Raw genomic sequence first — 25,906 nt, 5'->3', positions numbered from 1 at the left:
ATTACAAATGAGAAAAAATTAAAACTAAGATTGACATTCTGTTAGTTGCCAGGGAGGAAGTGGGCATTCGGTTGTTTATCAAACTAGTCCTCAAAGGTTTAAAATAACATTTTCTTATTTGTTGTCTTGACAACATTTGGGACTACTGAATTTTGATTGATTAGTTCATTAAGTTGAGTGTCCAAACGTTTCGACCACTAATTTTAATCTACAAAAGGGCTAATTTCTGTATCATCATTGGGTATTTTCATCAATTTATCAGCCATTGTCTTATCCGTTTAGACCTCTGCGTGGTTGCTGTTTTACTGCCAATCAAATTTAAGTCAACTATAATTGAATTGAATATTCGTTTGTCAGCCTACATTTTTGGCAGCTACAAAATAATTTATATGGCTGCTAGCAGATAAAGCTGCCAATTCTAAAACCTCAAATGGAGTAGTTATCGCATCGTTTTATAGACTTATTTCAATGGATTTTAAAATGAAAAATGATAAGATTAAATTAGTTTTGTTTGCCTCGAAGGACCAAAGGCCCAGGCTAACAAAACTGGTATTCATTTTATGATTTTTATTTATCATTCATGAAAAATGTCTGTAGTTCGTAGTTCGATGCTTTTCATGATCTTTCAGAATGGCTGGGAACCGGTTCTAATCCAGCGGATATTAATCGGTTTCGAAACCATATTGAAAATTCAATTACCTTATTTGATTTTCTGAGCACAGCACTCTCAGTCTGAGCTGGTTCTCTCTAACTCTGCGCGCGTCACGTGACTTCTTTGCCGCGAGATTATTCTTCCGTCTGCGCTCCCAGTATTTGTCGTCGCGTGGTCGATCCCCCTAATAATAAAAAGTTTCTATGAACAACAGGGAATAAATAATATTTTTTCTAGTTTACCCTTGATTCTAATTAATATTAGATTGTATTATAATCAGTAAATAAAAAAAAATCATGCCTAGCATCGTATTATAGACAATTTTCCACGAATGTCAAGATAAAAAAACATAATATTAAAACCAGTTTTGTTAGAACAGACCTTTGGCACCTCGAGGCTAACAAAACTGGTTTAAATTTTATATTTGTTTTCATTTTAATATCAGCGAAAATCTGTGTGTGATGCGATACGATGCGATAATTTTATTTATTAACAAGGATGACAACATCCATAAAAGCGAAGCTCTGAAACGGTAGGACAAACGGACATTAACACTTATATAATGTCAGAACTGAATAATTAGAATGCGAATGTATAAGAGTAAATTTGTTGAAAAACTGCATGATACAGGATACATTTTTAGGACTTGATTATAGAGTTGCTTCGCTTATAATATTGTACTTTGTTGTCCCAGGAATAGGTATAACAAAAATCAGATAATTAGGTCACATATAAATTTGTTGTTAAAAATGTAAAAAAATCAACATGTTTAAAATGGACGTACGGACATTCTGGTAATGATTAAAGAGTTGCTACGCTTTCTAACTCGTACCTAACTATTATAGGAATCACCATGCAAAATTTGAAATCGATAGGACAATTCTAACATGCCTAAATTAACGAAAAAAGCTATTTAAAAAAGTAAAAAAATCAACATGTTTAAAATGGACGTACGGACATTTTGGTTATGATTATAGAGTTGCTACGCTTTCTAAATCGTACCTAACTACTAAAGGAATCACCATGCAAAATTTGAAATCGATAGGACAATTCTAACATGTCTAAATTTATGAAAAAAGCTATCCGTTACGGACGGACGGACAGACGGACGTACGGACGGACGGACGGACAGACGTACGGACGGACGGACGGACGGACGGACCGACCCTAATTATAGAAAAGCTTCGCTTTTAAAAATATCTTATTATAATTTTATTATAATTTATCAAAAGTATGCAGTTAATTGATTCAATTTATCTAAATCAAGACTGACAAAAAACTTAAGGAAAAATTTTTAGATAATCGTCATATGAAAATCATTTGTTTGGTTGAGAATAGTTGTTTTTTTTTGCATCGTATTATAGACAGCTTTCCATGGATATTAAAATGAAAAAAACTATAAAATTAAACCAGTTTTATGATTTTTATTTTAATATTCATGGAAAATTTTCAGCAATACGATGCTATACATGATTTTTTAGTATAGCTGAGAACCGGTTTTAATCCAGCGTGTATTAAACGGTTTTTAAGCCATATTGGACATTGGACAATTCCTTTAAAGTACAATAAAAAAAAACTGTTTATTAATATATTTGAAAACCTTTTGAGTAAACTCAGTATCCTTGTTCTATGGCTAGACTAATTCATCTTTAAACAGTGACTTTCATTATTTTTTAGATAAGAGATACAACTTTTATTTTCTTTAAAGGAAAAATTTTATCTTTATCTTTCATATGAATGAATGGTAAGCTACTAAATGAAACCCACTATAATTAAGCGCATTAAAAGATAATTTAAGGTTGCGAAGCTTTTCTATAATTAGGGTCTGTCCGTCATATTACAACATGGTATAATGTTATAATCAAGTCATAAAATGTAGGTATGTCCTTAATCAGTGTTCTGTATTAATGTGGTTTAGCAAAAAAAATTACTTACAATTATGTTCAGACTTATACATTCATATTCTGCTTATTTAGTTCTGCAACTTTAAGTAGTAATGTTTGTTTGTTCTACCATTTCTTTGGTTTGCTTTTATGAATGTTGTCATCCTTGTTAATTCATTAAATAGAAATTTTTAATTTGCTATTGAAAAGTTTTGCAAGACAGTAAATTGTGTACAAATCAAGGAAAACTTTGTCCTTAAGTGGCGCAGCAAAATAATGTTGAGGAAAAGAATATTAAACTGTTAAACAGTTACATCTACTCATAAATTAAAATTCTACTTATTCAGTTCCGACACTCTACAAGTGTTAATGTTCGTTTGTCCAACCATTACAGAGCTTTGCTTTTATGGATGTTGCCATCCTTGTTAATTCATTAAATATAAATTTGTAATTTTTCTATTGATTAAAAGTTTTGAAAGACAGTAAATTGTGTACAAATCAAGGTAAACTTTGTTGTAGAATGTCACAGCAAAAAAACATATTGAGGAAAAGAACATTAAACTGTTAAACAGTTATATCCACTCTAAGAGTTGTATGGTTTTGTATGTAATTGTATGCAGATGTGTAAATTTGTTACATAATAGAAAAAGTAATACTGTATACAGAGTGATGTGCTTTGTAATCAAAGTAATACGGCAAAAAATATTAAAAAGAATTGTAATGTGTAATATGCTTTGTAAACGATGAATTAATTTTACTTGACGTTGACTTAAGTGATATTATAACTTAAGTAGGGAATGTATTAACGTTGCAAGTTAGGGAGATAGAGTCGACTAAACAGACAACTACTAGTTGTAGAGAAGTTAATAATTAATTTACAATTTCTATAAGTTAAAAATTATCATGTATTAACAAAAATGCTTATGATTAAATTAGGGTTGGGCCGGATATCCGGTGTGGCCGGATATCCGGCCATTTTCGATATCCGGCCGGATACCCGATATTGAAACTATCCGGCCGGATATCCGGCTCTATAATTTTGTATATTTTAAACCAAAAATCTCTGCTTTTTAAAATTTTAAATGGCTATAATTTTCTTATTATTGAAGCTAGAAGAACATTTTTTCTGAACAAGTTTAACTTTATGTAAATTTATATAAGATTTCTGAAGAAATTTTTTTTGCTACTTTAGTATCTGGTAATTTGGCCGGTTATCCGGCCGGATATCCGGTAATTTGGCCGGATAACCGGATATTTGCCGGATATCCGGCGTTAGCCGGATATTCGGTCGGTTACCGGATATCCGGCGTTTAAAATCAGCCGGATATCCGGCCAACCCTAGATTAAATATTAGATAGGTACATAGTTGATCTTCTACCAAATAGGAAAATTATTCAGATGTAAATAAGAGAATAGTTTTTTCTCGCGTCGTATTATAAACAGCTTTGCGCGGATATAGAAATAAGATTAAAACTAATTTTGATAGCCCCCAAGATGCCAAAGTCACGGGCTAACAATACTGGTTTTAATATTGTTATTGTACATTTATATATTCGTAGAAAACTGGTTAGAATACGATGCTATACATAATTTTTTTTAGTATGGCTTAGAACCGGTTCTAATCCACTGGATATTAATCGGTTTCTTAGCCAAACTGTAAATATTTGAACCTGGCCTGGCTCTGGAGAAACAGGACTGTACAGCAACCTAGTTAAAAACAAATATAAATAAAAATTTATTTTTGGAGATGATTGATTTATCTTTTTTAAATTATATCCTAATCTTACGGACCATCAGATATTGATTTAAATTATAATAAACTTTTAACATTTAACGTGCCTAATTACAAAAAGGAAAACAGTGTACGAACGCCCTAATATACATTTTTAAAAGCTTTGCTTTTGATAAATAAAAAGAATAAATATTAAACGTCAAAGATTTGCTTGGATTAAAACAAGGATGGCAACACCCACAAGTAGCAAACCACAAAATCATCGTTTGACAAACAGACAAAGCTAATATCAAGCAAATGTCCAGAGGCCATGTAAAAAAGAGGAAGAAAAGGACATATGAATAAAAATTATCAAGACTGTAAGAAAATCAAGATACCTTCATAATAAAGTTAAAAATTAAATGCTCTTTGTAAGTAACTTTTTTTTAAATCAGCAATTTATCTTCAGTGGCAACAGAGAAAATAAAAAATAAGTGAAAATTAGAAATAAAGTTACTTGTCCTTTCATCTACGAAAACAAAAGAAATCTAATTTTTATATCAAAATTAAAATTAGGTCCAAAACACCAAAGATATATTGAAAAAGTCGGACTGTCTTGGATATCAAATAATTCCATTGGCCCTTTAATATTAGGAATGTTGACATAAGAGGTTTAACTTAAATAGTAGCTGAGTAAATAACACTTCTCCCATAGCGTTACGGACAAACTGACGGACAGACACAGTAAAATATAGTTTACTTTCGCTAATGAAAATTGTTCAGTCTATAATACCAATTTCTTTGGAAATAATAATTATAAAAAATAACGTCAGACAGTTACCCTTCCAAAAAAAAATAGTTTAAAATCTTTTCTTGACTTTCAAGAATCTTTATTGTAAAGGAGAACCATATAAATTCAGCGGTTAGCGAGATCCTTCGCTACAGACAAAAAAAGCTTACAACTTTATATCATAGGATAGTAGATATATAAGTATACATTTTGAGAAATTGCATCTTCAACTACAGAAGAAAAATCAGAAGAAAAAATACATTTCTGATAAAAGCTTAGTTAATGTTGGACGTAGTCCTTGTTGATTTCAAATCAATTTGTGAGGTTTTAAAGAATCATACATTTTACAGGAATTTTCACATGAAATTTATTATTCTTCTAAAAACAGATAGTACAAAATTTATTTTGTATTTTGGAAAGAATCCTTGTGTGGCACAGCCGCAGCTAAAATAAGCCGCATCTAAAATAAACCGCAGTTTTTAAAATTTAAAGTATATAAAGGATAGCAATGCAATTAAGTTGATTTTCCAAACGTTTCAACCGCTAAACTTAATCTACAGAAGGGGTAACTTTGCGTGTCATCATTATGGATGTAATTGTACATCAATTTTTTGACCTTAAGTTCTCTGGTGGCAATGCTAATACCAAAGTTTAATTATTTTTATTTGTTTTTTTCCTGTCTTGGTGATTTACAATGGGTGTTCCTGATCCAGCGTGGCCTCCAGTACTCTTCAGGGGTAGGTGGGTGGGGTACTGTACCCCATACATACCCTCATCCCTAGATAGATAGATAGATTATTAGATAGATAGGTCCAGTACTCTTCAGGGGTAGGTGGGTGGGGTACTGTACCCCATACATACCCTAATCCTTAGATAGATAGATAGATTAATAGATAGATAGGTCCAGTAATCTTCAGGGGTAGATGGGTGAGGTACTGTACCCCATACATACCCTCATCCCTAGATAGATAGATAGATTAATAGATTGATAGGTCCAGTAATCTTCAGGGGTAGATGGGTGAGGTACTGTACCCCATACATACCCTCATCCCTAGATAGATAGATAGATTAATAGATTGATAGGTCCAGTAATCTTCAGGGGTAGATGGGTGAGGTACTGTACCCCATACATACCCTCATCCCTAGATAGATAGATAGATTAATAGATTGATAGGTCCAGTAATCTTCAGGGGTAGGTGTGTGGGTACTGTACCCCATACATACCCTCATCCCTAGATAGATAGATAGATTAATAGATAGATAGGTCTAGTAATCTTCAGGGGTAGGTGGGTGGGGTACTGTACCCCATACATACCCTCATCCCTGGATAGATAAATAGATTAATAGATAGATAGGTCCAGTAATCTTCAGGGGTAGATGGGTGAGGTATTGTACCCCATACATACCCTCATCCCTATATAAATAGATAGATAGGTCCAGTATTCTTCAGGGGTAGATGGGTGAGGTACTGTACCCCATACATACCCTCATCCCTATATAAATAGATAGATAGGTCCAGTAATCTTCAGGGGTAGGTGGGTGAGGTACTGTACCCCATACATACCCTCATCCCTAGATAGATTGATAGATTAATAGATAGATAGGTCCAGTACTCTTCAGGGGTAGGTGGGTGAGGTACTGTACCCAATACATACCCTCATCCCTAGATAGATAGATAGATTAATAGATAGATAGGTCCAGTAATCTTAAGGGGTAGATGGGTGAGTCACTGTACCCCATACATACCCTCATCCCTAGATAGATAGATAGATTATTAGATAGATAGGTCCAGTACTCTTCAGGTGTAGATGGGTGAGTCACTGTACCCCATACATACCCTCATCCCTAGATAGATAGATAGATTAATAGATAGATAGGTCCAGTAATCTTCAGGGGTAGATGGGTGAGTCACTGTACCCCATACATACCCTCATCCCTAGATAGATTGATAGCTCCAGTACTCTTCAGGGGTAGATGGGTGAGGTACTGTACCCCATACATACCCTCATCCCTAGATAGATAGATAGATTAATAGATAGATAGGTTCAGTACTCTTCAGGGGTAGATGGGTGAGGTACTGTACCCCATACATACCCTCATCCCTAGATAGATAGATAGATTAATAGATAGATAGGTTCAGTACTCTTCAGGGGTAGGTGGGTGGGGTACTGTACCCCATACATACCCTCATCCCTATATAGATAGATAGATTAATAGATAGATAGGTCCAGTAATCTTCAGGGGTAAGTGGGTGGGGTACTGTACCCCATACATACCCTCATTTCTAAATAGATAGGTAGATTAATAGATAGATAGGTCCAGTAATCTTAAGGGGTAGATGGGTGAGTCACTGTACCCCATACATACCCTCATCCCTAGATAGATAGATAGATTAATAGATAGATAGGTTCAGTACTCTTCAGGGGTAGGTGGGTGGGGTACTGTACCCCATACATACCCTCATCCCTATATAGATAGATAGATTAATAGATAGATAGGTCCAGTAATCTTCAGGGGTAAGTGGGTGGGGTACTGTACCCCATACATACCCTCATCCCTAGATAGATAGATTAATAGATAGATAGGTCCAGTAATCTTCAGGGGTAGGTGGGTGAGGTACTGTACCCCATACATACCCTCATTTCTAAATAGATAGGTAGATTAATAGATAGATAGGTCCAGTACTCTTCAGGGGTAGATGGGTGAGGTACTGTACCCCATACATACCCTCATCCCTAGATAGATAGATATCAAGTTAAACAGATACATACATACATTCATCTATACATAATCTATTCATCTATTCATAATCTATTCACCTATTCATAATTTATTCATTATCTAATCATATATTCATAATCTATTCATATATTCATAATCTATTGATATGTTCATATTCTATTAATCTATTCATTATCTAATCATCTATCAATAATAAATTGATAAAACCCTGAATAAAACGTTTTGAGTCTAGATGTGGATGAATATGTTTGTATATTTTACACTATCCGTCGTACGGACGTAGATATGTATAAACGTATAAACCCTGATTGTAGAAAAAAATAACATATCCGCTCAATTCTTGATGAAGTACAAAAACAAAATACGGCCAGAAAAATGCGGTTAAAATGTTTTATGAAAAAAGTTTAACCTAAATTTCCTCAAAATATAAGATAAAAGTATTAGGACGTTTGTCTGTCTGCCTGTGTGTACTGAAAGATCTTAAATTGCTACATTGCAGCCTCTTATAGGTCCGTCCAAGAAAGGTTTTAATCTCTTTTGGAGGAATGTACCACCACCTATCCAAGTGAAGTTTCCCGTATAAAAAATTATGCTACATAAAAAAAATTATATTCTAATTATGCCAAAAAATGTGACCACTAAGTAATTATCCATTTAACAGTAATTATCAGCCATGAAATTTTATATTCTTAAACGTAAATTATATTTGAACTTTAACCTAATTTAGTTGATAATTTACTTTAAATATCAGGGATTTAAGATGTAAATAAAAGTAAAAGTAGTTATAAATGTATACCTTTACAACTTTGGGGCCTTTTTTTGCTTTGGTTGGTTCATTAAGTAGAGTCTCCAATCATTTCAACCACTAATTATATTCTACAGAATGGGTAATTTTCTCTATCATCATTGGGAATGAATATCAATTTATCGGCCATTGTCTTATCCCTGCAAATATACCCATCCTTATCTTCCCTGGATTTGCATAAAGCGGATGAATAAAATATATGTTAGTAGTGATACTGTGCGCAAGCAACGACGGATGGCGCAATAGGATTTCTGTGTACAGTGTGTGTGCGATCTTAGTACAAGGAAAATCAGCGCAAAAATAAATACTCAAATATTATAGTTAATGTGTACATAATACAATGGCGACAAAAACAAAAATTAGTAAATAACAAAGACGCTTATGTACATAAGCAGAGCAGCAATAACAATCAAAAGAAGAGTAAAGCCATTTTGTTTATGAAAGAAAGCTAAGATAAAAGCTAAGATAAATCACTAATTACGACATTGCTTATATATTGTATCTTTTAAATGTAAACAAAGCGAGACTTTTTTTATTTTTAATTTGGGGGGTACAGGAATATTTATTACCCCCCTTAAACCTTGAAACCCCTCCTTTTACCCCCTCAAAAAAAGGAAAAAAAACCTTAAACCTCTGAAACTCATAATTTTATTCCTCTAAAAAAAGATATTTGGCGTTCTTCTTGGATAACAGCATATAAGTAAAATGTGAATGTTATGAATAAACAACCTAAGTAAAATACTTGATGTTCGATGAACTTTATATATTAACAACAGTTTTTCTTCAAATAATTTTAAACAGTTCAATCAGTTTTTTTTAAAGATTTTTTTATGCGAAATCTAAAACTTAAATAGAATACAAAAAGTACAATTTATATGGAGTTTAACTAATCAAACATTTAGAAAGAAAAAAATGGGTTTTATTTTACTGTTTTACAAATATCCTTATATGTTATATGTTATAATAAAGAAACAGGATGTGTACGTAGAGACATGAATGCAACATATAAATGTTACATATTATTTAAAAACAAACAAACATTTAGAGTACTACTAGAGGCCTCTAGGGGCGTAGCCGCTAGTTGTTTATAAAATGTTTAATTGATTATTGAAATGTAAAAAAAAGGTGATTTCAGAAGCCTAAGTCGTTTTTTTATTGTACGTTTAAACTTGTACATTCACGTGCTAATTAATTATCTGCAGAGTGGGAGCGAACATTGGGCTGTTTATTACATTGGTCCCCAAAGTCTTTTAATAACGATTTCTTATTCATTAGTTTAACTGCTTTGGGGACTTTTATTGAATTATGATTCGTTGGTTCATAGCTTTATGTGTTTAAACATTTCAATCATTAATTTTTATCTACAGAAGGGGTAATTTTGTGCATCATCATTGGGAATGTTAATCAATTTATCGGTCATTGTCTTATCCTTTTAGATCCCTGCCATAAACTTGATTTACTTGTGCATACTAAAAATGAGGAAAATAAGTTGAAAATAAAATGATGCTTAGAAAAAAATAATGAGTAATGGGTTTGTTTATATAGTACGTTCCATCTTAGGCTTCATGGATCTAGAGGGATATGACAATGGTTAATTAATTGAATTGAATGATGATACACTAAAATACCCTTTCTGTAAACCACAATTATTTGACTATCACCTTAATTAAACAATTAATCAAAACTCGATAAAAGTCCACAAAGTTATTATGAAAATTACTAAAAAAAACTATTATTATAAATAAAAACAGCCCAATTTCCCCTCCCTCCCTGAGAAAATAAAATAATGACTTTGTTTAATTAGTACGTTCCTTCTTAGTATTAACTCCAGGGAGGGATATTGGGCTGTTTATTACACTAGTCCCCAAAGTTGTATAATTACGTTTTCTTATTCGCTAACTTAACACACGCCAGGCTACAATTGAATCAAGACAAAAGTAAGTGCCGAGCTCTGGGACCTATGTATGATGAAATTAGACATAAAACCATGATGATTCCAGGTAAAACCAAAATATTTCAGCGGGATCTTTTTGAGAAAATTAGATTTGAAAATTTCAGGTTCAATTTTCACCCCCTAGGAGTTGCCGTATAATCATGACAAGAAAAGCAAAAATTATTTATTTAAAATTTTAAACAACTTTGCTTTCATGAAGTCTTTTATAAAACCTCTCTATATATGATTTATTTAAGGCTGAATTTCCGTGACCTTAGCAAAGCAACTGATAAAAATGGCCATTAATTAACTCCCTTAAGGAGTGGTTTTATGAAGAACTTTATAAAAGCAAACTTGTTCAAAATTTTAAATAAATAATCTTTGCTTTTCTTGTCATGATTATGCGGCAACTCCTAGGGGGTGAAAATTGAACTTAAAATTTTCAAATCTAATTTTATCAAAAAGATCCCGCTGAAATATTTTGGTTTTAACTGGAATCATTATGGTTTTATGTCTAATTTCACCATACATAGGTCCCAGAGCTCGGCACTTACTTTTATCTTGATTCATTGTAGCCTGGCGTGAACAACTTTAGGGACTTTTATTGAATTTTGATTAATTGATTTATTAAGTTTAGTGTCCAAACGGTTCAACAGAATGGATAATATTGTGTTTCGACATTGGGGATGTACATCAACCTATCGGCCATTGTCTTATCCCTGATTATCTTAAGAATAGTACATCTTTTGCTATCAGCTATTTACATTATTAGTCAAATAATTATCAACTTAAGTAATACAATGTGTGCCTCTCTGTCTGTTTCTTATTTAAAGCTCCTAGACGAAGCAACTATTTTCCTATTTATTTCACCATCTTGTGTTAAACATCAGGAATATAAAGGGATAATACAATGGCCGATAAAGGGATGTACATCTGCAATAATAATTTACATAATTTTCCTTTCTGTAGATTACAATTAGTTGTTACAACGTTAGTACACTCAACTACATGAACCAGCCAATCAAAATTCATTAAAAGTTCCAATGTTGTTAAGCCAACAAATAAGGAAACGTTATAAGAAGACTATTTTGGACTAGTGTAATAAACAGCCCAATGTCCCATCTCCCTCTGACCACAAGACCAAGTTTATTCTAGTCTCCTAAATACGAAAAAAATCCTTTATGTATATAGATTTTTTTGTTGAAAAGTTTAGACACTGTTGGTTTGAACAACCTAACATTTTTCTTGTATTTTTCTAGAATTTTTTACTGTCTGTTCCCAACTTGTTGTGTTTAAACTTTTCAACTAATAATTTTTATCTACAAAACAGAAAATTTTATTGAACATAATTTGGGTTGGTACCAGTGAAAATAGCAGTGTCCCCTCCCTCCCTGCAACGAATTATAGAGCAGTTTTATGAAACTCTTGGAACAAGTAAAATTTTTTACTCTGATGTCCCCTTCTTTCCTAACTAAAACAGTAATAGGTAACATCTTAGATAGACCCGGGCTATCAAAACTGACATTAATGATTTTTATTTTTTGTTATCAGTAGAAAATGTTCTATAATACAGTACCATACATGATTTTTCAGTAAAGCTCAGAACCGGTTATAATCTATAGGATAGAAATTGATCAGCTGAAATAAATTTCCTATTCGAGCCCTAGTTTCCTAAAGTGTACAGCAGATAACCCAATTATTGCAGACCCTATTTTCAGCGACTCCGGTCGAATGGAAAAGCGATTTAATGTATTAACGATTTATACATTATACATTCAAAAATTTTAATTTTTCAAATTTAGATTTTTTTTTGAAGTTTGAAGCTTTTTTAGCTAGTAGCAAATATTGAGATAGGACGCGGAAGCTACGCACACTTTCGGAAACTAAATTCAGTTCATCTAGAAATTGGTTTCGGAGCCATACTGGAAAAATCATTACATTTGAAAACAGTAAAAGACTATGACGTCAGAAAAAATTATCAATTAACCAATGAGAAGCCAGTATTCACAATGGAAAAATATATAGCGGCCTCTCATTGGTTAATTGTTAATTTTTTCTGACGTCATAGTCAGACACTTTTACTGTTTTCATTACATTTTTTTAAAGTAAAACCAAATTGCACATTTCTTATTTTTTGCGAAACGTAATAACCAAAATGAAATTGGAATAAAAAACCAAATATTTTAACTTGAAACTTATATCTAGCAAATAAAATTTTCTGATATTTTTCATGAATACTTCAATTTTAAAAATATAATCAAGATGTGTCTTTTAAAGATTTTTGTTCCCTAACAAATTTTATAAAACTTTTACTTTTATACATTAGTCCCCAAATTTGTATAACAACGTTTTCTTATTTGTTAGTTTAACAACTTTAGGGACTTTTATCAAATTTTGATTGGTTGATTCATTAAGCTAAGTGTCCAAACTTTCCAACCACTAATGTAATTTACAGAAGAGGTAATTTTGATTTTGTGTATCATCATTGTGGATAAATATTAATTTATCAGCCATTGTCTTGTGAAGACGAAGAAAGTCGCTCAAAATATCAGCATGTGACGTCATAACAAATGAGGGATTATCCATCTCTTTTTTAGGGGTTCTCTTTCCCACTTCTCCTCTCATCTCCCTCATTTTATGACGTCACAGGAATCAAAAGGGGTACAGATTGGGCTTCATCTGATTATTATCACTAATTGTTATTTTGATAATTAGTTCAAGGCATGAGTTATCATTAAAATATTATTATTTAGACATACAATAATTCTATAAATATAGATGTATAACCATACAAATACCTGGACCACCATGTTGGGAGCCTTTTTTTCTGCTAGCAAATTACTTTCTGCGCTTTTGTAGCGACTTGGCTGTGTTAATATTTCCTTCTATTGGTTGATTTTCAAAAACACAATTCAAAGTCGACCAGGGGGCCACGGGATAAAGACAATTAATTAACCCCTTCCCCTCCGTTATTTCATTGTAATATTAATACTCCGTAATAATGAACAAATTCATTATTGATATTATAAACTGATCTTTGAACCAAATGATACTAATTTTCTTTAAAAGAACAACTGTTATAAAACTAAATATTTAATATTACTCAATCCCACATTTTATATTATTCATAAAAAAAATTAAAATATAAACTATCAATTTTCCTACTCAATTTATTTGACAAAAACTGTAAAAAAAATGATTTTTGCGTATAAATATTCATGATATAAATAATTGATGCAGAATGATGAAAAAATTAAATTTTACTCATCAAAGAAGATTTAAATTTGATAAAATTAAGATTTTCCTTGATTTCCTTTAAGATACACAAATCCTCAGAGATATAAAGGGATAAGACAAAGACCGACAAATTGATGTACATCCCCAATAATGATACACAAAATTACTCCTTCTGTAGATTACAATTAGGGGTTAAAAAGTTTGTATACCTAATATACCAAAACAACCAATCAAAATATAAGAAGAGTTCCCAACGTTGTTACACCAACAAATAAGAAAACAAAATTACAAAAATTTGGGAAATAATGTAATAAACAGCTGAATGTCGCCTTCTCCCAACTAACCCTAGGACATGATATTTTCAACTCTGAAATTCAAAAGAGGCTCCACTTTAAAATAAACTTTGCCAGTAGCCTCTGGAGGTTTCGCCCAACGAAGGTGGTGGGCATTGGAGGTAACACTCCCACATTCAATTTTGCATTAAAAATATAGAAAACATACATTTTTGAGGGGGGGGGGGGTTGGATTTGTACTCGTGACCATATATCCATAGGGGTTTGATGTACCCTTCGATAATGGACAATAAAATCATTTAAATACAACTCCTTCTGTAGAATAAGTTATGGTTGAAAAGTTTGGACACTGCTAATTTGATCTAACCAACAAATAATTAATAAAAGCATTGAATTGTTTAAAGTTATATTCGAATGAGGGAACTTCTTTCATGAATTTTGGCAACTAAAGTATAATTTGTAGACCAATGATTCTCATTTCTCTCATATCTTTTTTTAACATCTATTTATTATAATAAATTTACAGATAAACAGACAAAAACAATGGCATAAAGAGATAATATAATATAGTTAATTACCAGACACTACGCTCTCAGAGGCCTTTAGGGACACTTAAAGAAATTTGGATTGGGGAAAGTCGACCCTTTACTTTAAATCTTATTTTTAAGAATAATTGTAAACCTTCTCATCACCTATAAGAAGCATCACTATAAATCAGAACCATATTGGTTAATCGGTTTGCGAGACCCTTCGGTACACATTGACAGACAGACAGTAACTCATTGACATATCCTGTTACTTTATTTAAAGGATAACAAATAAAATAAATTTACTTATTGTTATATTAAAATAATGACTGTACCTTTAAATTAAAGATTTATGCATTTTTAGCAATTTTGTAAGAAAATGAACGTAATTTTATGCAAAAATACATTAAAAATTAACTGTATAAAAAGAAGTAATATATTAAATACATGATTATATTTAGATTTTTAAAGAATGTATTCGTTATCTATCTATCTATATATCTATCTATCATTCTAAATTTCTATCTATGTATCTATATATCTACTAACCTGTACCTATATCCAGTTTCAGTTGAGTGCTGAAAAAATAAAAGATTGTGTTAGTTTTTTTTTAAATTTGCGTAGTTAGAGGAAACGCGTGTTGAAAACAGTAAATTTAATACTCAAGTACACAATCATTCTATAACTTTATATTTATACTAGCGGCTACGCCCCTAGAGGCCTCTAGTGGCACTTTGAATGTTTGTTCTTTTAAATAATACGTACCCTTTCTATGTTGCGTTCAAGTCTCTGCGTAAATTTATTTTTTGTGATTAATAAATAGCTAAAAAATCTTCCCAGGACCTACATTGTAAAGGAGAACCATATCAGTTCATTAGTAAGCGAGATCCTTCGCTACAGACAAAAAAAATTACTACTTTATATAATAGGATTGATCAAAGATGAAACACCATACAAATATTTATCAATATAGACGATTAAAGTATACCTAATTGTAACGGTAATATTCATACAATGTCACGTAAATGGAAAGACAAAATATAAATGAGAGCAGGCGATTTTCCTCATGTTGTTTATGGACCACAGAAAACTTTTGAAGAAAATGTGTATTTTCATGCTAATTTTATGTAAGATTAGAAGAGCTCAACGGGATTATTGGAACCCATAGGGAAAAGGCTCGAATGGTTAGAGTAGCTAGAAAAATGTTGGTTTTAAATAAAAATTAAGGGTTTCGTTGGTCTAAAAATAGTTTGAGTGAAAGTTTCACTTCGCTTACAAAAATAACGCGTGACAATACATAAGGGATAAGAGAACAGCAGATAAATTGATGCACACCCCCTATGTTGATATAGGATTACCTATTCTGTAGATTATAAATAATGGTTGAAACGTTTGGACTCTTAATTAATCAATCAACCAATTATATTTCAGTGACAGTCCCAAAAGTTGTTATGACAAATGATAAGAAAACATTTTCATAAAACTGTGGGCACTAGTGTAATAAACAGACCATTATCCCTTCCCTCCCGACATGTGACATTAGGAAATTAAATAAATGTCAATTTACCTACTTTAATAAATAATTATACATTTCGAAAATTACCAAAAGATATTAATATGTTAAAAGGAACCCTTTTTTGAAAAAAAATCATTGTTAATATTTTCTAGAGGTTGTTTGAATTAAAAAATGTATTTTAAAACTTTTGGGACTAGTGTAATAATCAGCCCAATGTCCCCGCTCTCTCTACAAAGTTGGAATTCTTACAAACAGAAAAATCCAAGTCAAAGAATGTCTTTCTAATGTTAGATATTAAAAATCTTATATTTCAAATGAGACCTTTTAATCCTCAACACCCACATTCATTTATTAAAAGAGATATATTTATATAATTGTTAAATTCATATTGTACACATTTTTTTAAAGCAAAGATATTCTTTAATTTTAAAATTCTGTCTGTCCTTATATTAGAAAATATTTTCCTAAAGTGTCGGACTTATTATGACGTAAAAAAAAGTTAGCCAATGAGGGCCACTATAAATTTTACCATTGGTCAATAATGGCCTCTCATTGGTAAATTTTTTACGTCATAATCAGTCCGACACTTTTACTGTGTTCGTTTCTGTTAAAGATTCTTTCGACTAATGAGCAGAAACTCTTTAATGTACATTGTCCATCATTATGATAAGATTTTTACGATATTTTAATGATAAAAGTGTATGATAAAAGTAATAGGATGTCTGCATGTGTGTCTTTCTGTCAGTACCGAAGGATCTCGATGGTGCTTCTTATTACAATGTAGCTTCGCAAAGGCCATAGGAAGGTTTTAACTAAAATCAAAAAGGGGTGGTCCTAGAAACTTATTTTGTAAGGTTCCGTATTTAGCTATTCTTTTATAAAGTTACTAGGGGCTAGGGGCCCTTGTGGAGGGGGGAGTCGATCCCTCAATTGTAGTTCAAAAGAAAAAGTTTTTTCTAGGGGTCATTTCTATCGGGAGAAGCTACGCTGTTAATGAGAACCTTATCGGTTCAGAGGTTTGATACATCCTTTAGTAGAGACACACTCACATGTATGCACACACACACACACAGACACACATAGGCGGACACAGATTCTGTTATTTTTCTATAAGAATAAATCAATTTAATGTACCTGTCTATTATAATTTGATGATTGTAGTTCTGGATGAGTCAAATATTCAAGTTCAGTCTAAGAAATAGAAAAAAAGATAAATCCACCCTAATCACTGAGTCAAATTTAAAAGTTACAATAACAACGCTCAGTCAGTGTAAATGCACGTAGGATTAACTTTTTATTAGTTATAGTGGAAATTGGCTATGTAAAAAAAAAAGTTTTTTTAATTATTATTATCTAAACTATTGGTTAAAGATTTGGTTAAAGTACATAAATATATTTTTTTCTTTTGTTTATAAATCATGATTTTACCATTAGAATGGGTAATTGGCTTTCGAACTTAAATCTACAGATACATAGTAAACTCAAATATATATCTGCTGTATATCCTTTCTATCTTTCAGTCAAACTTTCTATTTACCTGTCTATCTATCTGTCTATCTAACTATCTATCTACCTGTCTATCTAAATGTCTATCTACTTGTCTATCTAATTGTCTATATACCTGTCTATCTTCCTGTCTATATACCTGTCTATCTACCTGTCCATATAACTGTCTATCTACTTGTCTATCTACCTGTCTATCTACCTGTCTATCTATCTGTCTATCTACCTGTCTATTTACCTGTCTATCTATATGTCTATCTTCCTGTCTATCTTCCAGTCTAACTTCCTGTCTATCTACCTGCCTATCTACCTGTCTATCTAACTGTCTATTTACCGGTCCATCTAACTGTCTATCTACCTGTCTATCTATATGTCTAACTTCCAGTCTATCTTCCTGTCTATCTACCTGTCTATCTACCTGTCTATCTATCTGTCTATCTACCTATCTATTTACCTGTCTATCAACCTGTCTATCTATCTGTATATCTAACTGTCTATTTACTTGTCTATCTAAATGTCTATCTAAATGTCTATCTACCTGTCTATCTACCTGTCTATCTACCTGTCTATCTACCTCTCTATCTACCTGTCTATCTACCTGTCTATCTACCTGTCTATCTATCTGTCTATCTACCTGTCTATTTACCTGTCTATCTATATGTCTATCTTCCTGTCTATCTTCCTGTCTATCTTCCAGTCTAACTTCCTGTCTATCTACCTGTCTATCTACCTGTCTATCTAACTGTCTATTTACCGGTCCATCTAACTGCTTATCTATCAGTCTATCTTCCTGTCTATCTACCTGTCTATCTACCTGTCTATCTACCTGTCTATCTACTTGTCTATCTACCTGTTGTGGATTGATGCTCATAGCATCATACTGTTCTGATTCAGTCTTAATTCCTAAAACAAAACATTTGTATATTTTATATAATTAAGTCATAATAATTTGGATTATTAAAATAATGTCAAAATGTACAAGATTTACTAGAGGTTATTATATTTTGAAGTGAAATTCAAAGTGAAGTTCAAAATAATATGATCATCTATTTTTTCGCAACAACTTAAAAAATAACTTTAAAAGGATTTATTATAGAGAAGCTTAGCTTATACATTATTCAGATGATATTACCCTTATATTGTGTCTGTCTGCCTGTGTGCACAAAATTTTCTCGCTAAACGCTGAACCGATATAGTTCTCCTTTATAGTATATAATATATAGGGGGGATGGCATTACTACAATAAAAGAAACAGCCCCTACAAAAGAAAATCAACCCCAGATAAAAAAAAAATTTTCTTTGAAAAATCTAATATTGAAAGAGAGGTGGCAACTTATTAACCCCTCAAGTGTCTCTAGAGGCCTCAAACATCTTGTTGTATATAAAGAAATTACCTGGGTTGTATTCATGAGTACTTATGAGATAGGAAATGTCACTTTCTAAACAGGGCGACTCCTAGCGGTTTAATTTCAAACTATATTTCTGCTCAAAAATTTCTAAAATTGAATGGCGTGTTACTGATGTAGTTAAGTGAAAAGGTTTCATTCCGCAGGGATCTAAAGGGATAAGACATTGGCACAAATGATTATCCACAAAATTATCCTTTGTGTAGATTACATTTAGTGGTTGAAACGTTTGAATGCTCAACTAAATGAATCAACCTACCTCTTTGTCCGGCACGGCTTCTAAAGAAAAGGTTGGCTATGTTTTTGGCAATTATTAGCTATTTTTGCGGTTTCTTAATCAAATCATTCAAAAACGAAAAAATATAGATTTTCTGTTCAAACTCTTTATTTTAATACCTTGAAAAATATATATAGTAAAGTTACAGTAGTTAACAAGGATGACAACATATTTTAAAGCAAAACTTTACAACCAGACTCTAGGACATAGAACCTTAAATAAAGGATACTTTGTAAAGACATACCTACATATTTAGAACTTTATTTTAGAGATGCTTCGATCATATAATTGTACCTTATTGTCCAAAAATCAGATGAATAGGATAATGATATAAAACAATGTTTCAAAAAAAATAATTATAAAAAGATTTAATTCATTAATCTTACTTTTTTGAATATTTCATAAATATTACTATTATATTAATTTATTTATTTTTGTTAAATTGCTGCAGGCTGAATTCTTCAGTTTAATATATCTCATTGTACTTTGAACCAAACCATCTTTAATTAAAAATGTTAATTATTAAAGTAGATGGATTGTATAAATAAATAGACAATTAACCAAATTGATAATTTATTTTTAAAAGAAAATTCTTATTAGTTAGATACATACCAAACATCTAAATCATTATGTTTGTTTAGTCAGGGATCTTAAGGGATAAGACAATGGACAATAAATCAATAGACATCTCCAATGATAATACACAAAATTAGCCCTTTTGTACATTACAATTAGTGGTTGGAACGTTTGCACACTCATCTTAATGAAACAACCAATCAAAATTCAATAAAAGTCCCAAAAGTTATTGAAAACGTTAATGTAAAACTTTGGGGACTTTTCAATGTCCCCTCCAACCCTGATGTTTAGTACCTTCATTCTAGGAATACCTAATTAAATAAATTACAAATAGAAATTGTTATTGTATAAAACGTAAACAAAATCCATATTAGCAGCAAAGCTACTCTATATCATAAAGATGATTAAAGTCCCTCCACAGATTATGACGTAATACGATAGCCAATGAGAGGCCAATATACACTGTAATTTACCAATGTTAAAATTTATGCTGGCCTCTCATTGGCTATTTTATGTTATGACGTCATAATCTGTGGAGGGACTTTAATCAACTTTTTATATTATTATCCAGTTTATCTATCCGCCCATCCGAGAATTTACTCGCCTGCTACATAAGATAGATTTCTTAAATTCAATGTGAATAATTTAAGGCTAAGAAGTATTGGGTACTGGCGGTTTCATCGTATTTTCACAGTAACTTTTGTCCTATTTCTAGCCACTGCAGGGGACTCTAACCCTATAGGACAATCATTAACTTTTACCCAACCATTTATTAATCAAAAGCTACTGTAAAAATACTACGAAACGCCCTTTAGAAGGCAATACCCGAAGTATTTTGTAGTAATCCAAAGTAATTCTACTATTTGATGTTTAGCTTTAACCATATCTTTGCTTTTATGGATGTTGTCATCCTTGTTTTATTATTGTTATTTACTTTTTATACAAAATTTATTATCAGAATTTTTATAACAACTTGTACAATATTTCATAATAGATCTATAAGTATAGATATATACTGATTAAGCTTTCCTAGATGCTAAAGGCAATGACCCTTTTTATGGCAGACACAAATATAAGACAAAAAGTTTGCCTTCTCTGCTAAGCTGCAAATATCTTAGGTTTATTTAACCCAACTGAAAGTCCGCACAGGGTCCTCGGGAAGGGGAAATTTAGTTATTTAACCCCTTCCCCCTCTATTTTTTACCCAAATACTGATTGAACCAAATTGTGTAATTCTCATTCCCCCTCTACTGTTAAACTCTATTATCTATATACAAAACTTATATTATTAGAATTATGGAAATAAAAAATAATATATTGGAATATCATAATTCTTTTCAACAAGAAGAAAAAATCCGAAGAGATTCGAAAGTACATAGGCGCGTTCAAAGGGGGTAGGTATACCTCCCCCCCCCCCCCTTACCTCATATGGAGGTATTACGAAGATGGGGGAATTGGAGGTGAGTAATAAAACCTCTAACCCCTTCCCAACAATTTAGGACTGACAAAATTTAAGTAAACAATATTAGACGCGATTTAACAACCTCAATATAAACTAGCCATTAGCAAGATCTGTTGATACAAACACTCAGACAAACATATTGACATCCTATTACTTTTATATGAGAAATAGCATATAATAAAATATAGTTTGAAAATATTCCTGTAGATCAGAAATTATTCCAATTAGGTTTCCAAAGTGATCCTGAAAATATATATATAAATATATTTATTTTACTTATTTTATTTAGTTGCAAACGTCGGAGTGGACACTTTACCTAACCTAACCTATTTCAAACCATCTTAAAAGTTTTTTAAATGCCCAAGCCCTGCGGGGAAATTATTTATATATCTTAACCTCACCTAACCAGTATAGAAATACTTTAATACTGCATTTGTCCATTCCGACGTTTGTCACTTCTGCGTTTGTCCTGAAACCCCTGTCTATATTTAGCTATCTATGTATCTACCTGCTTTGTCACTCTGATACCATCCTCTGGAGTACCACCCGGAGTATACCTGCATCCTGGAGCACTTGTCTTATCTATCTATATACTATATGTCTATATATTTATCTATCTATCTATGTATCTACCTGCTTTGCCCCTCTGATACCATCCTCAGGAGTACCTCCCGGAGTATAGCTGTCTTCTGGAGCACTTATCTTATCTAACTATCAATATTATATATATATATATATATCTATGTATCTACCTGCTTTGTCCCTCTGATACCATCCTCTGGAGTACGTCCCGGAGTATACTAGCCTCCTGGAGCACTTGTCTTATCTATCTATCTATATTCTATGTATATATATATCTATCTATTTATCTACCTGCTTTGCTCCTCTGACACCATCCTCAGGAGTACCTCCCGGAGTATACCTGCCTCCTGGAGCACTTGTCTTATCTATCTATATACAATATGTCTATATATTTATATATCTATCTTTGTATCTACCTGCTTTGTCCCTCTGTTACCATCCTCAGGAGTACCTCCCGGAGTATACTTGCATCCTGGAGCACTTGTCTTATCTATCAATCTATATGTCTATATATCTATCTATCTATCTCTCTATCTATGTATCTACCTGCTTTGTCCCTCTGATACCATCCTCTGGAGTACCTCCCGGAGTATACTTGCATCCTGGAGCACTTGTCTTATCTATCAATCTATATGTCTATATATCTATCTATCTATCTCTCTATCTATCTACCTACCTGCTTTGCCCCTCTGATACCATCCTCTGGAGTACCTCCCGGAGTATAGCTGTCTCCTGGAGCACTTATCTTATCTAACTATCAATATTATATATATCTATCTATCTATGTATCTACCTGTTTTGTCCCTCTTATAAAATCTTCAGGAGTACCTCCCGGAGTATAACTGCCTCCTGGAGCACTTGTCTTATCTATCTATACGTATATCTATAAACCTATCTTTGTATCTACCTGCTTTGCCCCTCTGATACCATCCTCTGGAGTACCTCCCGGAGTATACCTGCCTCCTGGAGCACTTGTCTTATCTATCTATCTATATTCTATATATATATCTATCTATGTATCTACCTGCTTTGTCCCTCTGACACCCTCTCAGGAGTACCTCCCGGAGTATACCTGCATCCTGGAGCACTTGTCTTATCTATCTATATATATGTCTATATATTTATCTATCTATCTCTCTATCTATGTATCTACCTGCTTTGCCCCTCTGATACCATCCTCAGGAGTACCACCCGGAGTATACCTGTCTCCTACAGACCCTTGTCCCCCTCCATGGGATTCTAAATTAGCAAGCCATACTTATGGTTTATAGAAGCAGCTTATAGTGCCTATAAAAAAAGACTTCATACACTACAAATGTCCAATGAGAGGTCAGTATACATTTTAATTTACCAATGGTAAAATGTATACTGGCCTATTAATGGCAATTTGTATTGTATGACGTAATTTTTATATAGACTATAATTTGCTTCTAGTTTATAGTTAAACTCTTATAGATTTTCAGATTATCATCTTAATTAATTTTTTATAAATTAAATGCTTTTATATAACAATTAATTTAACCTTTATTTGTTTTTATCTAAATTTAATTTAAAGAGTAAAAATCAATTCATTTTTTAAAAATTGCGGTCATTTGTGAATTTTGGATAATGGGAAATAGATAAACCATATATACAAATAAAAACCTTTCCAGTATGGCTTTGGAACCGATTTATATCCGCTGGATTAGAGCATGTTCTTAGCCATACTGAAAAATCATGTATAGCATTGTATTGCAGACATTTTTCTGCTGATATCAAAATAAAAATCATAAAATCAATATTTGTTAGTCCGTAATAACATTCGGGGCTTAAAAAAACTGGTTTTAATCTTTTTACTTATTTTGAAAATATTTATAAGGCTAGTTTCCTGGGTCAGGTTCATCTTGTGTGGAGCTCACTACAGCACTTGAATCTTCCAACTAAATAGAAATAGATAGATAGATAGATAATCAGATAGATAGATAGATAGATAGATAGATAGATAGATAGATAGATAGATAGATAGACAGATATTTAAATAGATACATAGATAGACAGACAGATAGATAGAAACATGCGTAGATACATAGAAAGATACATAGATAGTGGATAGATTGGTTAAATAGATGTACATAAAATCTTATAGTTTTTTTTATGATTTACCCTGTATGTCTCATAAGCGTTACACCAGATTTTTGCTTGATAAAAAGTATTTAATTTAAAGTTCGAGGGAGATGGCCCTTTAATATTAATGGTAACCAACCACACAGAAAAAAAGTAATAAAAATGTGCTAGATATAACTGGTTCAAAGATATTGATTTTTTGTAAATCAAGAAATAATAAATTTATTTATGAATTTAAGCAAAACAAGAATCATACTGTAATAAGCAGTAGTTTATCTCAAATGCTGCTTGTCTGGTTTGAATCTTTATTGGCTAGGGGCGAATAACATAACTCTTTGAATTATTCTTTTGCAGGTTTTGATTCATTTTTTTGCTTTTCATGTGATTACGCAACCAAACACTTGTTTTTGGTAATTTACTTACTTTTTAAATAGCAATTAAAACAAGTACAATTATATCCAAAATATATTTTGATATTTTAGTTTTAAAAACAGTAACTTAACTTAGTCAAAATTTCGTAAATCCTTTAGTTCAATAAAATCATTTTCAATAACATTAAACTTAAGTTTTCTATGCTTATTATGATATTTAACCTTTTTCGAATGGTGGGGGCCAAATCCCACCCCCCCCCCCCCCCACCTTTCCTAAAGTGTTTTTATCACGTGACAGATACAGTTACAAAATTAATTTTAATCTTCCTGAATTTGATAAATAAACAACTTTGCTGATAAGTCTGACTTGATATCTCTTATAGTTTCCGAGATAAATGTTGAGGGGAGGAAGGGGTGGGGGGCTTGTAAGCTCCTTTGGACTAAGGCCATTATTATTTCAAACAATTTCATTTTAATAAAAGTTATTTTTCATTCTTTTAATTCATTCAAAATTTTCATAACACAACCAAATTCGGAAATTCTTGGTGGGCCAAAATCCTTTGCTTAAAAACAGCACAAAAGTTCGTAAAATGTCTCTTAAAACTATAATTTTGACTGATAGCAAAGTAATTAGAAGGCATCAACGCGAATAAAAGAGAAGCTTAGCATCACTTGAACATAAAATACAGGAAGCTAAATAATAGTTATTTATCGTATCGTATTATAGTCAGCTTTCCGCGGATAAAAAAATGATAAATTATAAGATTAAAACCAGTTTTTATAGCCCCAAGAGGCCTAAGGCCAAGGCTAACAAAACTGATATTGATATAATTATATTTCTTTTAATATTCGTTGAAAATTGTGTGTAATATAATTTTTCAGTGTGGCTGAGAACCGGTTGTAATCCGGTGGATTTTCATCGGTTTCGAAACCATACTGGAAAATAGTCTATAGTAATTTTAGTAACAAGTGCGTTCAATGTTATATAGTTTCTATGTACATTTCCTTTCTTTTAAATTTTAAATGAATAAAAAACTTATATTTATTATTTCTTATACTGAAAGGATAATGTAATTTACAAAGTATGAATGAAAAAAAAATATTTTGATTTTATCTACAGCGTAATTATCTTAGTAGGATTAAAATCTATGACCAAATACTTGCAATAGGATTTTTTACAGATATAAATTAATATATAATTTTAAAAAGTTAATTGAACAGAATCAAACTTTAAAAATGAGAGAAAAGTATAAAAAAAAGATTTATCCAATGATTTTATAATAACGTTACATATAAAAACTTACACTCAAAATTGCATATTTTTAGTACTTTCAATTATTTTCCATCAACTAGAAAGATATTTATAAACTGATTACTTGGGCTTGTGAATGAGCTCTTTTAGAATATTAAGTCAAAAAAGATCTGTTTTGTAAGCATTTTTTACAGAGTTATCACCTATTACATGATCAAACATGTAAAAAAAACTTACAGACTTTACATCCTCATATTGCTTTTAACTATTTTCTGAAGCTGTCTG

General features: G+C 31.8%; 1 protein-coding gene across 6 annotated transcripts in view; it reads right to left on the bottom strand.

The window, feature by feature from the left end:
• The window catches only part of LOC145332707 (uncharacterized), an 82,673-nt gene that overhangs the window by 6,902 nt on the left and 49,865 nt on the right, over positions 1-25,906 (bottom strand). For 2 of the 6 annotated variants that reach the window (XM_080177727.1, XM_080177726.1), the window contains 10 exons: positions 23,765-23,814; positions 23,049-23,136; positions 21,517-21,556; positions 18,987-19,049; positions 18,431-18,495; positions 17,224-17,280; positions 15,123-15,151; positions 5,715-5,814; positions 4,206-4,244; positions 700-836 (listed from right to left, as the gene is read on the bottom strand). In XM_080177727.1, coding sequence (XP_080033853.1) covers positions 700-836; positions 4,206-4,244; positions 5,715-5,814; positions 15,123-15,151; positions 17,224-17,280; positions 18,431-18,495; positions 18,987-19,049; positions 21,517-21,556; positions 23,049-23,136; positions 23,765-23,814 — 668 coding nt within the window. Of the gene's footprint in view, positions 1-699; positions 837-4,205; positions 4,245-5,714; positions 5,815-15,122; positions 15,152-17,223; positions 17,283-18,430; positions 18,496-18,986; positions 19,050-21,516; positions 21,557-23,048; positions 23,137-23,764; positions 23,815-25,906 lie in introns of all 6 variants that reach the window. The other 4 variants (XM_080177728.1, XM_080177730.1, XM_080177729.1 and 1 more) reach the window with 4 other exon arrangements.

The sequence above is a fragment of the Acartia tonsa genome, chromosome 11, assembly GCF_053477335.1.
Source record: "Acartia tonsa isolate MP-2025a chromosome 11, ASM5347733v1, whole genome shotgun sequence".
NCBI classification, from domain to species: Eukaryota; Metazoa; Arthropoda; class Copepoda; order Calanoida; family Acartiidae; genus Acartia; species Acartia tonsa.
This window is presented reverse-complemented; position numbering and strand designations above follow the sequence as displayed.